The sequence below is a fragment of the Chiloscyllium plagiosum genome, unplaced genomic scaffold, assembly GCF_037043375.1.
Source record: "Chiloscyllium plagiosum isolate Xiang-an unplaced genomic scaffold, Cpla_swu_hap1 HiC_scaffold_2, whole genome shotgun sequence".
Lineage (NCBI taxonomy): Eukaryota > Metazoa > Chordata > Chondrichthyes > Orectolobiformes > Hemiscylliidae > Chiloscyllium > Chiloscyllium plagiosum.
In genome coordinates, this window is record NW_028270140.1 from 102050428 (window position 1) to 102069484 (window position 19057).

General features: G+C 39.4%; 1 protein-coding gene across 13 annotated transcripts in view; it reads left to right on the top strand.

Annotated features, from left to right (window-relative positions):
* mctp1a (multiple C2 domains, transmembrane 1a) overlaps positions 1-19057 on the top strand; it is a 643540-nt gene that overhangs the window by 86389 nt on the left and 538094 nt on the right. For 12 of the 13 annotated variants that reach the window (XM_087999145.1, XM_087999160.1, XM_087999167.1 and 9 more), the window contains one exon: positions 14405-14479. The exons of the other annotated variant lie outside the window; for it this stretch is intronic. In XM_087999145.1, coding sequence (XP_087855271.1) covers positions 14405-14479 — 75 coding nt within the window. The remainder of the gene's footprint in view (positions 1-14404; positions 14480-19057) is intronic. 13 annotated transcript variants of the gene reach the window in all.

Below are 19057 nucleotides of genomic sequence, written 5' to 3' on the forward strand. Positions count from 1 at the left end.
AATCTGCTTCATCCAAACTATTTGCAGTAAGGAGGTTCCAATCAATATTAAGGATGTTGAAGTCACCCAGGACAACAACCCTATTACTTCTGCATCTTTCAAAACTCTGCTTCCCAATCTGCTCTTCCATGTTTTTGTTGCTATTGGGGGTTCTGTAGAAAACTTTCAATAAAGTGACTGCTAATTTTTTGTTTCTGACTTCCACTCATACTGACTCAGTCGGCAAACCCTCTTTGACAATCTTTCTTTCTGCAACAGTGAACCTATCCCTAATTAGCAATGCCACTCTTTTACCTCCCTCCCTATCCTTTTTGAAACATCTACAACTCCAGAATATCCAACCACCATTCTAAGACCTTGTGATATCCAAGTCTCCATAATGGCTTCAACGTCATAGCTCCAAGTCCTGATCCATGCTCTAATTTAATCACTGTTATTCCTGAAACTTCTTGCATTAAATTAGACTCACTTCAACCCATCACTGCAAGTTTACCCTATCAACTGTCTGTCCTTCCTCACAAACTCTCTCGTGCTGTATCTGCCTGTTTGCCAGCTACCCCATCCTTTGATCTGTAATTCCGCTTCCCAACCCCCTGCCAAACTAATTTAAACCTTACCAAAGAGCTCTCACAAACCTCCTGTCCAGGATATTGGTACCCTTCCAGTTCAGGTGCAATCTGTCCTCATTGGACAGGTCCCACCTTACCCAGAAGTTATCCCAATTATCCATTTATCTGAAGCCCTCTCTCCTACACCGGGTCTGCAGCCACATGTTGAGCTGCACTTGCTGTCTATTCCTAGCCTCAGTGGACTACAATTGAATCTGTCTCCACCACACTTTCAGACAGCGTTGTCTAGTTCCTGTGAGACAAAAAAATCCTATTTGCTGTATCCAAATTGGTTTGAAAGCAAGTTATGTGGAGGTTATTAAAAGTTTACAGAGGAATTCTCTTCTTCAGTCCACAGTTTGCTACAGACCTTATCTGACCTTGCGTTTCCAGCACTCTCTAGTTTTATTATTGCACAGGGATATGGATAGATTAAGGATAGAGAAACAACTGATGAAGACAGTGTAATGGACAAATGGGTTATTTTCAGGTCAACAAGATGTAACCAGTGTGCCACAGAGATCAGGGCTTGAGTCCTAACTACTGACAAATTATATCAATGCCTTGGATGAAGGGGCTGATGACCCAAAGTAAATTGAAGAATAATAATAGGAAGAGAACAGAAAGAGTCTGCATTGGGATATTGATAGTTAAGTAAATGAACAAAATAAATGTCAGACGGGGGATAATGTTGGAAAATATAAACTTGCCCACTTTGGCAGGAGGAATAAAAAGCATGACATTATTTAAATGGAAAGAGATTGTGGAACTCCAGAGTACAGAGGAATCTGTGGACCAGGTGCAAAAATCACAACAGGTTAATTTGCATGCACAGCAAATGATTAGGAAGACAAGTGGAGCACTTTTGTTTATTTTAATGGGAATAAAATGTAAAATCAAGATGTTTAGCTATAATTGGTGGAACATGTTTTTCTTCATTCATTCACAGGGTGAGGGCATCACTGGCTAGACCAGCATTTATTGCCTATCCCTAATTTCCCAGAAGATATTTAAGAGTCAACTACATTGCTGTGGGTCTGGAGTCACATGTAGGCCAGAATAGGTAATGATGGCAGTTTCCTTCCCTAAAGGACATTAGTAACCAGATGGGTTTTTATGATAATCAATTCATAGTCACTATTAGATTTTTAAATCCAGGTGCTCATTGAATTCAAATTCCACCATCTGCCATGGCAGGATTTGAACCCCAGGTCCCCAGAATCTTATTTGGATCTCTGGGTTAACAGTCCAGCAACAATACCACTATGCCATCGCCTCCCCTTTCCGATGTAAAAATTTGATCTTCTTACTTAACAAAAGGCATAATTGCATTAGAAGGAATTCAGAAAATGTTAATTAGACCAGTTCCAGGGTGAAGGACAGTTTGAACACTTTGGAGCTGTATCCAGTGGACTTTCACAGTGGTCAAGCTTATTAAAATTCAAGATTCTGAAGGGACTTGATGGTGGATGCTGAAAGAATGTCTTGTCTTTTGGATGACACTAGAACTAGGGCAGGCAGCTTAAAAATTGCTCTCCCATTTAAGACAAAGATGAGGAGATTTTTATTTTTGTCACAAAAGGTTATTATTCAGTGGAATTCTCTTCCTCCAGACAGCAGTTGAGGCTGGGTCATTGAATCTGTTTAAGGCAGCATTAGATGGATTCCTGATTGAAAAGTGAGTCAAAAGCCACAGGGGTAGAGAAGGATATAGGGACCTCAATTAGGTCAGTGTTATGAAGTTGAAGGCATGTACTGTACCTTTAAGAGAGTAAATACTGTTCTCAACTGAGAGATTACAAACATCCCAGAGTGTACTGGGAAATTGAAAATATGTAATATTTGGCTGTGAGAGGGATACCTGAGTTTTGGTTGCTGTTTTGACAACAATTCAGATTTAACCAATCAGTTTAAATTATGCCCTAGGATACTAAAATGAGACAATCCGATGTTGGGGGCGGGGTGATAAAAAATGCAGACATTTTGAAAATTGGTCAGAGAGCCACCACCATCATGATAGAAATGTATGGAGAGCTAACATCTTGCTCTGCAATAGGTTAGAAAACACTCTGTATCAGAGGTATCTTTTCATATGAAGCATACTTGCAGTAAAAAGAAAGAAGACAACACAGGGAGATCCTCAGCTGGAAGAAGAAAGACACAGATGTTGACAGCAGCTCTATGGTTTTGACACTTTAAGTGTCTTATTGGAACAACACATTGTTAGAGAGTTCGAGGTAGATAATAAGCAGTTAAGAGAAAGGAAGGCTTGGAGTTGTGAATAGTTATTGTTCAATGTTCACTCTTAAAGTTAAAAAAAAATTGATTTTTTTTTAAATAGTGGAATCTAAGAGTTCTCTGTCACTCATATTTTAACAGATTACAAGGCATGGCGAGCTTTTCTGGGTGTTTGGTTTAATTAATAGAGGGGTTTACCTCAATGACGTAACAATCAGTCATGATCTTAAAAAATAGTGAAGCAGGCTTAAGGGGTTGAATGGTCAATTCCTGTTCATAATTCAAAAATTGGGATGTGTGTTTGTGAATGGACAAAAAAATGGGAGATGGAATAAAATGTGGGAAAGTGTGAAATTGACCACTTTAGCAGGAAGAATAGAAAAGCAGAATATTATTTAAATTGAGAGACTACAGAATATTGTGGTACAGTCCTAGGGTATCCTTATACATGAATCATCAAAACCTCAGCATGCAGGTATACCAAGTGATAATGAACTCAAATGGAATACTGGCCTTTATTGCCAGAGAGTGTAAATATAAGGAGTCTTGCTACAACTGTATAGGGTATTAGTGAAACCATATATAAAGTACTGTGTATAATTTTGGTCACCTTACTTAGGGAGGGAGTTAATTGCTTTGGAAGCAGTTTGCTCTGCTGATTCCTAGAAAGAAGGATTAGTGTTATGAGGAAAGGTTGCACAGTTTGGGCCTATCCATAACCACCAACATTCACTGCCTCCACCACTGACGCTTAGCTGCAGGAAGATGCACTGCTGAAATTCTTTAATATTCCTTAGATAGCACCTTCCAAATCCATGAATACAAACATTTAGAATAACTGCAGCAAATACATATCACCAACAGTATGTTCCCCTCCATGTCTATTACCATACTGACTTGGAAATGCATTGCCATTCCTTCAGTGTGCTTGGGACAAAATCTTGGATCTCATTCCCTAATGGCAACATGGACGTATCTACACCGAAAAGACTGCAGTGGTTCAAAAAGGCAGTTCACTACCACCTTCTTAAGGGCACCCTTGGATGGAAATTAGATACTGGCCCAGCCAGTAATGTCCACATTTATGAATGAGTATATAAACAAAGATTGGAAGAATGAGTAGTGAGTCTAATAGAAACATGTAAGATTCTGAGGGGGCTTGACAGATTCGATCCTGACATGACATCTCCCTTCATAGAGGAATCTAAAACTGGGGACACAGTTTAAAAATAATGTGGAACTTATTTAAGACAATGACGAGGAGGAATTTCTACTCTCGGATGGTCATTAGCGTTCAGAATTATTTTCCACATGTATCAGTGGAGACCTGGTTTTGGAATATAATCAGTGGTGAGTTAAGCAGATTTCTGATTGACAATGGAGACAAGGGCTATGGGGGACAAGCAGGACTGTTCAGTTAAAGCCCCAGTCAGGTCAACCGTTAACTTATTGAAAGGTGAAGCAATGTCAAAGGACCAAATTTACATTCTGATGCTCTCTCATGAATTTGAACACTTCTATTGAATCTCCCCTCAGTCTTCTATTGAAAGATGTATGCAGCTTCACCAATCTATCCTTGCAACTGGTCTTTTGCTTTAGAATCACTCTCATAAATTTATTTTGTACAGTCTCCAATTTTTAAAATATCTTTCCTGAAATGTGACCGCCCAGAATTGGACACAACGCTCCAGATAATTCTGAATCAGTGTCTTTCTAACGTAAGGTCATGGATGAAAAACATTAACTTTGTTTTTGTCTCCACAATTGTTGTCACAGATATTGAGTATTCCTGGAATTTTCTGTTCCTATTTCCAATTTCCAGCATCTTGCAGTATTTTGCTTTTGTGTTGCTTCTGTTTTTGTGGTTGGGAGTAATAATCTGTAACAGCAATCCATTAATTTTGAAAATTTATTTTAAAGTAAGTCAGCACTAATTTTTATAGAGCAACTTGTTTTTACATAACTTGTTGAGTTTTATGATGAATTAGTGAACAGATTCACCAGAGCAATGTGAGCATCTAGTGTACATGTCCTTCCAAAGGATGTTTAATAACATGCCTCACAACAGGTTTTTTCACGATGTTGAGCCCCACAAAATAAAAGGGCAGTGGCAGCATGGACACAAAGTCAGAGAGTTATTCAGCATGGAAACCGACATTTCAGTCCAACCAGTCCATACCAACTATAATCCCAAACTGAGCTAGTCCCACCTGCCTGTGCTTGGCCCATATCTTTTCATATGCATACTGAAATATCTTTTAAATGTTGTAACTGGACCCACATCCACCACTTTCTCTGGAAGCTCATTCCACACACGAACCACTCTCTGTTTAAAAAAAATTATCTTTTTAAAATATTTCTCCTCTCATCTTAAAAAGTAGCCCCTAGTTTTGAAATGCCCCACCCTAGGGAAAAGTCTCTTGCCATTCACCATATCTCTGTCCCTCATTGTTTTATAAGTCTCTATAAGGTCACCTCCCAACTTCCTATGCTCCAGTGAAAAACCTTCCAGCCTATCCAGCCTGTCCTTATGACTCAAATCTGCCATTTCTGGCAACATTCTGGTAAATCACTTCTGAACCCTCTCCAGAGTTGAGGGATGGGAAGCAGAGAGTAGAATTAAAACATTGGAAATACTCAGCAGGTCAGGCGGCATCAATGGAGGGAGAAACAGAATAAACATTTCAGGTCAATGACCTTTCATCACATCCAGAACCTGTAATATCTTCATTTTGTGGTAGTACTGAATAGTTGTTTTTGGACTGTAGGAAAATATATTGAGGTTCCTCAAGGGTTGAAATTGGGATTTTTAAAAATTGATCTATATTAATCACCAAGACTTGAGTGTACTGGACATAATTTTAAAATTTGCAGATGACAGAAAACTTGGAAGTATTATGAAGAGTGAGGAGGATTGTGATCAGCTGGAAGAGTGGTTAGGTAGCTAGGTGGAATGGGTTAACACATGGTCGATGAAATTTGATGCAGAGAAATGTAAAGTGATTCATTCTGGTCTGAAGAACAAGGAAAGACCAGATAAGACAATGTAAATCTGGTACAGGAACACAGGGCTCTGGGGGAACAAATGCATGAATTGCTAAAGATGGCAGGATAGATTGCCACTATATTGACATTTCATCACTGCTACTGGGTCAAAATACTAAGTTTCCCTTCCTAACTGTGAGTGTACCTACATCAAGTGGATTGCCATGGTTTGAGAAGGCAATCGATCACCACCTTCTCAAGGAAAACTAGAGATAGACAAACAATGCTGCCCTGCCTATAAAGCTCAAGGCTTATAACTGAAGAAAATAAAAATGGTTACTAAGACTTATGGGATCCTTTGCTACATAAATGTAGGCTTGATAAAATGTAGCTATAGCATAGGAACATTAAGTGTTCATCCATACATTAATGCAGGCATGTATGATGAGCTGACCTTCATAACATTTTATGGACAAGAGCCGTGTCACCACCAAATGAGAAAGGGAAGCTTTAGGCTTTCTATTAAAGTTGCAGCGCTGTTCGGTGTCAATGGAACAAGTACATTGCCCTGAAAGTAATGCAAAACTGCCATCATATCTATCTTGCAATCCAGAAGACACAAAATCGATGTTTTGATGCATGCCGTGTTGATTCTGACATAAATTGCAAAATCCTGAAAGTACAATGGAAACCCTATGAACATAATACAGAAGGCTGCCATCAGAATGAATAACTAGATAACAGAAACGCTGTCAAGGCTGAAACTATCAAAATGTGGTCGAGAATTTATTATTGCATTTACCTGCTCTGAATCCAATGACAGTGAGCTAAAGAAGATTTTAAAGGAAAGATTTACAAAGTCAGTTATCCTTGTGAGAAGCAGGTGCTTTGTACATTTTAGGGCTCCCTCTACCAGATAACAAGAGGAGGAGGAACCGGTTGGATATCGGTGGAGAGATACAACAATGTAATGGAGAGCTGAACTGAGTGAAGTGCTCTACTCTGGATTCACAGTTAAGAGATTCACAATGTTAGCTTTGGAATTGGTGGATGGCATTGCCAATCTTAAAGTTGACTTGGAAGAAGATGATATGATGGGAAGATGGCCCTCTTCCCAGGTAAATTGGATCAGACTTTGCTGGGACCAGAATGGTCCTGGGAAAGGCGTGTAGTGACTTCCAACCTCTAGACAGAGTAAGGGGGATTGCCATCAGGTGCCTGAATTGGAGGCTTACCCTTCCTAAGTCTTCTTGGAGTCTTTCCATGTGGTGTAAGGTCTGCCATGCCCTGGTAATAATGCAAGTAACAGCAGATGACCACTTAAAGTGCCTAATTGAATTCTGGCTGGGAGGACCATTCCCCATGTTATTTTTGCTGGTAAATTGGTATCATGCTGGAATGGTGGACACTATGCCATCTTCTTTCTCTCACCAACTCACAGCCTCCCCCTTCTCCTGGAGGGCTGGTAGAATCTATCTCTATTTGGGAAAATTACTGCTTCTGATTTCCTCTAAGGTAGCCAACTTCTGGCCACTAAATTGGCTTTGCTGTACAACTGAAATCTGTGGACAGATAGCAGAGGATTCATTGAAGACTGTCTGATTTGAAAACAACAGGGTGCCATTCAAGGTAAGTCAGAGAGCAGGCACGCAAACACACAGGTGTTTTTTCTTTAACTTAAAAATTTAACTGAAAAATGGCTTTGTAGTTGGCTACCATTTTGCCATGGAGATTTCCTCCAAAGAGTGACTGAATCCAGGGAGAATCTGGAACTCAAACTCCCTAGTCTGGCACTCAAAGGACAACTATATGCAGCTAAACTGTCCCTCATCTGGAGCCTGACTGAAATATTCCAATTTGACTCTGTATATATGTCTCAGTATACCACTGGGCCAGAAGGTCTGATTCAAATCTCACCTGCCCCAGAGTTTTGGCAAGACATGTCTGAACAAATTGATCAGAGGTATTTATAGGTCTCAACAGGGCTTTAATTACTTTATTCAGCAAAACATCCATTATGGGTGGGTATCCATGCAGCTACGTTCCCCCACCCCCCCCAACAAAACATCCTGCTTCTGGAAAATTATGGCCCATTGTGTTGTTAGTATTTTGCATAACATGCTCCTGAAGATTTTATCATCAAAGTAAAATTGCAATTTTAATTTTCAGTGCTGAAACTATCCATTTATTTCATCAAACATAAAAGGGATGGAGAGTGCACTATTTGCTACTCATTTTAGGAATCAGGAGCAAAAGGTTATCATTCATGTGTTTTTGTTTTATTTCAATTAAAAATGTCACGATTGCTTTAAATTTGAACGAGTTAGACTGAAGGGTCTGTTTCCGTGCTGTACATCTCTATGACTCGAATGCTGATAGTGGTACACTTCCAAATGAGGATGTGGTTTGGAAGGAAACTTGTAGTTAGTAATGTTTCTGTGTATCTGCTGATCTTTGTACCCTCTGTGGTATTAAAGGAGACTTGGCCCACTGCTGCATTGCATGTTCGAGATGATATGTGTTTCTGCCACTCTGAGTCATCAGTAGAAGAAATTAATGTTGAAGTTGATGGATAAGTTGATAATCAATGGGAGATATTTTGTCCTGGATGGTTTTGAACTTCTTGAGTATTATTGAATTTGCACTAATTTAGGCAAGTGAAGAATATGTGATCACACAACTGACTGGTGTCTTGGAGATGGTAGTGCTGGAAAAGCATAGCAGATCAGGAAGCATCTGAGGAGCAGGAAAATTGACGTTTTGGGCAAAAGTCCTTCATCAGGAAGCTAATGAAGGGCTTTTGCCCAAAACATCAATTTTCCTGCTCCTCAGATGCTGCCTGACCTGCTGCGCTTTTCCAACACTACTCTAATCTTGACTCTAATCTCAAGCATCTTCAGTATCCACCTCCATCTTGGAGATGGTGGCAGGCTTAGGAGGGTCAGCAAGTGAGTCAATTGGCACAGGATTCCATGCCTCTCCCTTTGTAACAGCAGCTTTTTAATACAGATAGGTTTCTGGAGAATGGTGGACCTCACAGTATTGATAGTGTAGGATTCAGTGATTGTAATGCTGTTGAATGTCATGAGGAATTGTTAGATTCTCTCTTTTTGGGTTGCCCATTACTGGACACTTATGTGGCATAAATATTACTTGCCACTTATCAGCACATATCAATATAGGCCAGTTAACTTAACATCTATAATTCAGAGAATGTTAAAATCTACTGTAAACAATGTAATAGTGGAACATTTCAGAATACAAAATAAAATACAGCAGAGTTAGCATGGCTTCATGAAAGGAAAATCATGATTGATAAATTTATTACAGTCCTTTGAGGAGGTAACAAGAGAGGTAAATAAAAGGGAACCCATTGATGTAATATATTTGGATTTCCAGAAGGTATTCAGTAAGGTACTTAATAAGATAAGAGCCCATGGTGTTGGAGGTGCTATATTAGTGTGGATGGAGGATTATCTAACTAATAGAAGACAGAGGGTTGAGATAAATGGGTTTTTGAAGATGGAAACCTGTAACTAAGTGGATTGCTGCAGGGATCAGTGCTGGTATCCAATTATTTGCAATATATACTAGTGACTTGGATGAGGATACTGAATGTAGTATCACCAAGTTTTCAGATGATATAAAGATAGGTGAGAAGGCAAGTGGTGAGGATGACACAAAGAATTGACAGAGGGATATAAAGAGGCTAAGTGATTGGGCAGAAACTTGGTAGATGCAATATAACATGGGAAAGTGCAAGGTTATACACTTTGGTAGAAAGAATAGAAGAGCTGAATATTATTTAAATGTTGAAAACTACAGAAAGCTAAGAGATTTGGGGTTCCTTATGCATGAATCTCAAAAAGCAAGTATCTAACTTCAGTGGCTAATAGAGAAGGAAAATAGACTGTTGGTCTTTATTTCAAAGGGAATGGAGTAGAAAAATAGGGAGGTTTTGTTAAAATTATACAAAGTACTAGTCAAGCCACACCTAAAATACTATGAATGGTTTTAGTCATTGTATCTAAGGAAAGATATACTGGCATTGGAAACAGTCAAGAGAAGCTTTACTAGGATAATTCTAGGAATGGAGGGATTGTCTTATGAAGAGACGTTTGGTAGGTTGGGCTTGTACTCATAGGAGTTTAGAAGAATGAGAAGCGACCTTATCAAATTATATATGATTTTTCAGAGACTTGCTTGTTTCTTTTATTTCTGCTTCTGTTTTTAATCTTGTCTTTCGTATACTTAGATGGCACCAGAACCTCTGTCTTCTATTAGTTAGCTAATCCACCACGCTTTTCACTATATTCCTGTATGTGTATACTCGAATGTACGTGACAATAAACCTAACTCCTAATCACGGTTGCTCAGTGGTTAGTACTGCTACCTCACAGCACCAGGGTCCCAGGTTCAATTCTCAACCTTGGGTGACTGTCTGTGTGGGGTTTGCACATTCTCCCCACGTCTGTGTGGGTTTCCTCCCACAGTCCAAAGATGTGCAGGTCAGGTGAATTGGCCATGCTAAATTGCCCAGAGTGTTCGGTGCATTAGTCAGAGGGAAATGGGTCTGGGTGGGTTACTGTTCAGAGGGTCAGTTTGGACTTGGTGGGCCGCAGGGCATGTTTCTATGCTGTAGAGAATCCAAATCAAAGGTTGCTTCTTCCTTTTAGGAGAGCTGTGACCAGAAGGCATAATGTTAGTGTTAGAAGTAAAAGAAAAAAAGAAGTAAAAGAAGGAAAAAAAGAATTTCTCTTAAAAAGTTGTGAATTTGTGGAATTCTTTACCACAGAGGATTGTTGATGCTGAATCGTTAATTATATTCAACACATTGTATTCAATAGATTTTTAATCAGTAAAGAAATAGAGGCGATGAGGATAAGGTCGGAAACTTGATTTAAGGATTATCAGATCAGTTAACATCTCATTGAATAGCACAGCAGACTCAGTGGGCCAAATGGCCTACTGCTCCTCCTATATATTATGGTCTTAGCCCGAACCTGAATTTTGTCCTGGTCTGTTGTATGTGAGCACAGTTTGCTCCAGATTTGCAAATGGTGCTGAACACTGTTACAAGCATTTGCAAACATCTACACTTCTGCCCTTATGATGGATGTATGTTCCTTAATAATTCGTACCCTTTAATGATTAATATCCAGCTAATATCCAAAGGAAGTGCAATGGCCCACCACCTGAGGCAATGACTCAGGGTAGCAGTCCACAGATTAAAAACTGTTAATAATATTGTTAAAATTATATTTGCACCATTTCATACTTTCTGCTGATAAGCTATGAAGACAATTCCAGACTAAAGGAACAGAATCCATATCTCTTTAATGATTAATTGTGTATGAAGTAGATTGCCCAAGGTAAGCTATTTTGAAATTTTAAACCAATTGCCCATGGGATATTTAGTATGATGCAAGTAAATTATACTTAAGTATTGATACAGTGCCATTAATGCACCATTAGACTATCTTCCATTCCAATCTTGGCAATAGCATGCTATTAGATTTCCAAGGACCTGCCCTGAATAGTAAGACAAAGACTATACCTGAAAATGTTACTAATCCCAGTCTGTGCAGAATGAACATAGTTCAAATTGCATTGGCCTAGACTCATTCTGTCTGCTATATTTTCCTGATTTCAGGAGAGATTTAAAATTGACTGCTGATTTGTTACCCTTCATTTTTTGCAAGGTGATGGAAGTTATAATTATTAACTTTGAGTACTTCTTTCATTTAGGAGACACACCCACTGATCTCTTCTATAGTTATCTCTGGATCTGTAGCCTCAGTGATATATGTTTTTCCTAATTCTGTGACAACATGGGCGACACGATGGTTAGCACTGCTACCTCACAGCACCAGGGTCCCAGGTTTGATTCCAGCCTCGGGTAACTGTCCGTGTAGTGTTTGCATATTCTCCCTGTGTCCGCATTGGTTTCCTCCCACAGCCCAAAGATGTGCAGGTCAGGTGAATTGGCCGTGCTAAATTACCCATATTGTTCGATGCATTAGTCAAAGGGAAATGGGACTGGGTGGGTTACTTTTCAGAGGGTCAGTGTGGACTGGTTGGCTCGAAGGGCCTGTTTCCACACTGTTGGGAATCTAATCTAATCTGCAACATTAAAAAAAAACACTTTGTTCTTAAAAGCATTTGCAATTATTTGATATTTCATCACTGAGTCTGACTAATAGCACTGTTTTGAAGATGCATTTACATCAGATTCCAGTAAACTTGACTACAGGGCCTTCCACTGGTTGATGCCACCAAAGTAGTTACTTTATATGCAGCTCGGTGCAAGGTTTGATGTGAGGTAGCTTTGGCACTTTCACTCCACATACCTACCAATGGGAGGAGAAAGTCAGGCTATTTCATCTTCTGATGTTATGCATGCTTGATATGATGTTTAAAATTGGTGAATCAGTGATCGTTTCAGATGGGGTTAACAGAAAGAACAGAAACAAAAATTACCTTCAGTTCAATTAAGCAAAACACATGGATAACAGCTAATATTTATAAAACTGGATCAAATACGGTTGTTAGGTATAATTTTGTGTCTTTATGTGTCAGGTCAAGACTTGGAGGATGTAATTAGGAGAGTTGATGAGGGGGAGCCAGTGGATCTGGTTTGTATGAATTTTCAGAAGGCATTCGACAAAGTCCCAGATAAGAAATTTTCATGTAAAGTTAAAGTGTGTGGGTTTAGGTGTAGAATATTGAGATGGATAAAAAGAAATGTGGCCAGGGTTGGTGGGTTTGAGCTACAGGGAGAGGTGGGGCTATTTTCCCCAGAGCTTCGGAGGCTGATGGGTGACCTTCTAGAGGTTAATAAAATCAGGTGGGGCCATGAATAGGGAAAATAGGCTTGGTCTTTTCCTCAGGGTGGGGAAGTACAAAAACTAGATAGCATAGGTGTAAGGTGAGAGGGGAAAGATATAAAAGGGACCTAAGAGGCAATTTTTTCACGCAGAGGGTGGTGCATGTATGCAACGAGCTGCCAAAGGAAGTGGTGGAGGCTGGTACAATTGCAACATTAAAAGGCATCTAGATGGATATATGAATAGGAGAGTGTAGAAGGACATGGGCCAAATGCTGGCAACTGGGACTAGATTCATAAGGGATATCTGGACGGCATGAACAAGTAGGACTGAAGGGTCTGTTTCCATGCTGTATATCTCTATGACTCCATAACTCTATAACTGCTTGGCAGACAAGGAGCAGAAATAAATAAGTTTCTTTCCTACTGGCAGGCATTAATTACTGAGGTGCCATAGGGATCAGTGCTAAAACCCTAGCTATTGACAATTAATTTTAACGATTTAGATGAGGGATGAGATGCAGTATCTCCAAATTTGCAAATGACACAAGGTTATGTGGAAGAGTGCGCTGAGAGGAAGATGCAGAGATGCTTCAGTGTGATTTCAACAATCTGAGTGCATGGCCAAATGCACAGCACATGCAGTATAATATCAATAAATATATGGTCAACCACTTTGGTAACAAAAACAGAAAGGCAGATTATTTTGTGAATGGCTATAAATTGAAAGAAGGGAATGGGTAATGAGATCTGGGTGTCCTTGTACACCAGTCACTGAAGGTAAACATGCAGGTGGTAAAAAAGCAAAAAGTACGTTCACCTTCATAGTGAAATGATTTGATTATAGGAGCAGGCAAATCTTGATGCAATTATACAGAGCATGGAGATGGAATATTATGTACAGTTGTAGTCTCCCTCTTTGAGGAAGAATGTTCTTGCTTTAGAAAGATTGTGGTGCATGTTTACCAGATTGATTTCTGGGATAGTAGGACTGACATAATAGGAGAAGTTGAATCGATTAGGATTATATACACTGCAGTTCAGAAGAATGAGGGAGGATCTTGTGGAAACCTGTAACATTCTAATGGAAGTAGACAGATGATTGGAGGAGAGATGATCCTATTGGCAGGAGGAGTCCAGAACTAGGGATCACTGTGTAATGTTATGGGGTAAACCTTTTAAGATTGAGGTGAAGAGAAATTTCTTTGCCTAGAGAGTGGTGAGTTTCTGGAATTCACTACTACAGAAAGCAGTCAAGGCCAAAACATTGTTTGATTTCAAGAAAGAATTGGATATAAGATTTGGGGCTAAAGGAACCAATGGATAATGAGGAAAAAGTGGGACAGGCAATTGAGTTGGATGATCAGCTGAGATGATAATGAATGTTGAGCCAGGCTTGAAGGGCTGAATAGTGTTGAAAAATGTGATGCTGGAAAAATACAGCAGGCCAGGCAGCATCCAAGGAGCAGGAGAATCGACGTTTTGGGCATAAGCCCTTTTTCCTCATTCCTGAAGAAGGGCTTATGCCCGAAACGTCGATTCTCCTGCTCCTCGGATGCTGCCTGGCCTGCTGTGTTTTTCCAGCATCACATTTTTCAACTCTGGTCTCCAGCATCTGCAGTCCTCACTTTCTCCTAGTTGAAGGGCTGAATAGTCTATTCATGCTCTTATTTTCTATGTTTTTACGTTTCAAAGTCCTTACTATATTCTTGAATTATTGAAGTAGAGTTTGTTGTTTCTTTTACAGATCAATTCAAACAGTCATCTTAGGTCTTCATTAACTGTAGAAGACTCCATAATGCCCATCTGCGGAGAACCTCTTGTAAGTGCTGCAATGCACATTCTTATAATGAAGTGTGTGACATGACAGACTAGTTCCTGTTGATGATTTGCTTGTGTGTTACCTGTTTGTTACATTTTTATTGTTATAGATTGCTAATAAGTACCTGTTTTGTTCTTCTTTCTAACTTTATTTATTTGTTAGAGCAAAATCCAATAAAATAAAGTGGAAAATATCTTTTCCAATTGTGGCATGAGGCACAGAAATTAGGAAGTCTCCAAGTTCAATACACAGTGTGCTCTGAGTTAGTTCCTTTTAGGCTGCACACCCTTAACCAGAGAGAGGAAAGTCAGTGAGAGCTTTTGCTTTTAATTCTAATCCGATAACCCATGCTGAAAAGTAAGTCTCTGTGTGGCAATAAAATTAGGCACAACTCTGAAACCCACAATGAGTAAATATTTTGTTTTTATACACTCTCTTGGCTTGCCCTTGAAGAAAGCCATTTGTGAAATTCATGAACTGTGACACAACAAAAATTTACAATTTTTATGGAATATTGGAAAAAATGGATTCTGCTTTTCTCATGCCAGAAGAGTTTGGTTAGGACAACCACTCCTGCCATGGTCCACCAACACTTCTGAGTTAATTGTCAATAGAGTGAATTTGTAGTTTTACTGCTGGACGGAAAATTTACAGTAGTGGATCTGGTTTCTGTTTTATATTCTGCATTTTTTTCATTTCAAAGGCCTCTCAATTTTCCCACCACTATCTGACCACAATTTGGAGGAGAGTAACAGAGAAATTCCTCCTAGTTTTTTTGTGTGAAACACAACTTGGTTTCATGATATAAAGCTTAATAAGGTAATTGACGTTTTAGTAAGTTATTTGTAATTCTTTCATGGATTGTGGACATCACTGGCATTTATTGCCCATTCCTATTTACCCTTGAACTAAGTGCCTTTCTATGCCATTTTTGGGAATGTACTTAAGCTTCAATCTGATCTAAGTTCTGATCAGGTAACAATAGCTGATTTCCTTCTCTAAGGTCATTAGTGAACTAGATGAGTATCAAGAATGATACTTACACAGTCACCATTTGACTGGATTTTATTGAACTTAAATTTCACCTCTGCCATGGTGAGGTTTGAACCCAGGGTCCCCGACTTTGTGACTCATGATTACTAGTCCAGTCACGTTACCACTATGCCTCTGCCTCCCTTGTCAGTAGTCTGTCAATACTTTACAATTACTTTACAATCTTATCTACTATGATGAAACCCTAGGCAAATTTCCACTATTCATTCTGATTCTAGATGAGATGCCCAAACTATGAAGCTTTTAGGTGTATTCACCCAAACAACCTGGTTGATACCACATTAATTTCAAAAGATCCCTTCCATTGTAAGCATCTTTCTCCCAGGCCAAATGTTTAAAAGGAATCTAATTTCACTCTGTAGGAGCATAAACCCCCGATCGGGGACAAAAACTCAAGAGGCACGCAGGATTCAGGCAGTGGCAGACTGTTATTCAAACAATAACTGGTTAATACAGGGAGAGGGCCAAAAATCTTCCCTGAATCTGGCCTTGATATGAGAATCCAGTCGTTCTCTTAATCTATGGCTCAGATCCGGAAAGAGATCAGTGACACACTCTGATTTTTACAGTGAAGTGCAACATTTTTATATATTTTGTGTTACAATAATCACATACAACATGGTCACCATGTTCTTCCCTTTATTCTATACACACAATCCTGTGAAACATATAATCAGTGATGGACATTCCTATGGACAAACCCAGGATCCTATGATCTCATGGTGTTTTGACAGAAATTGTAATCTCCAGGCCTTGGGGTCTTTCTATGCATCCTATTAATTCACATTCCAAAGTTACTGGTTATACTCCTTCTGGCCTGTCCCAGACCTGGTTTTTTCTAAACTCTGCTTGAATTCTGTTATTCATTGTGTTCCATATGCTATCTCCATCAAAATCCGTTATACCTCTTATTGTGTATATTTGAGTAATACCCAAATGTTTTTGACTACTTTTAAGGTTAAATTTATGGGGTTGACCAGTTCATGGATATTACCTTAGAGTGGCTGAAATTCATGTCCATCAAAACTCTTACAATGTCATTAGCAGAAGCCCCATTGATCTCTAAACAAATGAAAGGAAAAAAAAATTATGGTAATTCTGAAAACCTGGAGTGGTGCTCATTGACAGCAGACTGGAAGACCCTGAGTGGAGCGGGATGACCGGTAGACTAGAATGCTGGAGCAGAGTGTGACGGCCAGCACACTGACTCATAAATGTTGATCTGTTATCTGTGAAGAACTAGGATCGACTTTTTTACGAGATATACGGAAAATTCCAGATTTTTAACCAAAAATAAGGTGTCAACTTTTACATGAGATCAACTATTACTTGAGTATATATGGTATATTTATGGTACAAAAGACAGTTGGTTTGAACTAACTGCTATAAGATTCATAGTATTGAAGAGTATTACAGTTAGTCCTACTGTTAGCACTTTTTAACTATTAAGTTGTGAACAGTCTATTTCGTTCAGGGTGTGTCAGGCATCATTTTAGAGAAAAGGAAAGTTTTTCCCAAAACTGTCACATCTATGTTTAAATGTTTTTCCCCTAATGCTTCTATTATACTTTGGTTATATATAATTATGTTGAAATTTATCTCTATGATTATCTGAAGAATCTTTGGCTAGAATCTATTTCTTAAGATTGTGCATAACTTCAAAGAAACAGCTGTTTACTATAAAATAACTTTACCTGTTACTTTCATAGCTGCTTAATGAGTCAGGCTCATTAACATATGACAAGTGATTGATTCCAGCCTTATTAACGAAAGGCTGATGTCCCATTAGGTGAACAGCACCGGTGAGAACAAGGGGTGTACACACTGACCAACTCGACCTTCCAGTGGCCAACCATTTCAACTCCCTCTTCCACTCCCCCCATGACATGTCCATTCTGGGCCTCCTACACAAGGCCACCTGCAAACAGGGGCAAGAACACCTCATCTTCTGCCTCAGGAACCTACACCCACACAGCCTCAACACCGAATTCACCAGTTTGCAAACCTCCCCTCCCCCATCCCATCCCACATCCAACCCTCTAACTTGGCATTGCCCTCTTCACCTGACCGACCTGTCCATCTTCCTTCACATCTATCCACTCTACCCTCCCCACAAACCGATCACAATCACCTCCTCATCTGCATCCAACTATCGCCATCTCACCTACCTTCCCCCCCAGCCTCACAATCCTGCCCCAATTTATTTCTCAAACCACTTCCCTCTCTCCAGTTCTTATGAAGGGTCCTGCCTGATATGTTAACTCTCCTACTCCTTGGGTGTTTTCTGGCTTGCTGTGCTTCTTCTAGTGCCACACTTTATTGACTAGTGAGTTAGGCTGACTGGTTCAATGATTAAGATTTACATGCCTTGTGCTAACTGGTGTTGTTCACCTAATGGAACAACACCCTTCTATTAATGAGGCTGGAATCAATCAATTGTCATATTTTAATTAACTTGCTTCTATCCTTAGATATCCTCTTTTCAAACTGTGTTGGATGGATGCTTATATAGGGCCTCCCATTCACGTTGGAGTTCCCTGTTCAAAGGTACTTAAATTCTGGAGCAGGCTGTTTTATTTCTGTTGCGGGCTGTTTTACTTCTGTTTAACCCTTGGTGGCCATTTTGTGTCTTATACACACACACACACACACACACACACGCGCACACAGACACGCACACACACACCTCTGACTTGTTTGTGAAGAATCCTTGGTTTTTCAGATTTGTTGCAATTCTGTAGTTCTATTTCCTTTCGACGGTGATTGAATTCTACTATTCAGGACATGAGACAGTTCTTTTGCTGTCCAGTTTCCTTTTGGCTAGCTGCTAACCAGCTGACTTCTAGCTTGATACCAGTTGATGTTACATTTCATTGGATTGATCCCACACAGAATCTTCGGTTTTGTCATTGTACCAGTCCTCCACTTTTGGAAAAAAAATAGGAATTCGGGGTTAAAAATGCCCTGAGTATTTCAGGATTTCAACCTATTGTCATGACACCTATGAAACACTTAAGTGCTTGGTCTTTTTTCTGGCTCGCAAGAACCTTTTGAGAACAATTTCCAAAGTGGGATAACAGGACATGGAAATGGAGAGGTGATGAACACTATAGATAAATATTGGTAAGAAAGGTGACTCAGCTATCGATCTAAACAAAGTTTCAACTTCTCCATGGGTGGGAGTTTTCAAATCATGGTATTTCCGGCCCACAGGTTTTTCAGGCAGTGCATCCTCACCAAAATCTTCATGTAAAAATAACTCCTTTTTGCTGAAATGATTTGAACAGCAAGTAGCCTGTCTGAGATGAAGTTTGAGCCAAGTTATTCCCAGTAGTTTAGATATTTTGCATAATTTACCTTGCTTTCCCAATTACAATCTGTCTGTTTGTGTTAGCTGATATCCTCCTGAATGGCCATATATCTAATGGCCCTAAATCTAAACAGAGGCAGAATAGAGTCATGGTAGCTCGAAAGAATGTGAGATTCTGTTTTAATTCTTTTTTTTGGTGAATGAACATTTATCTA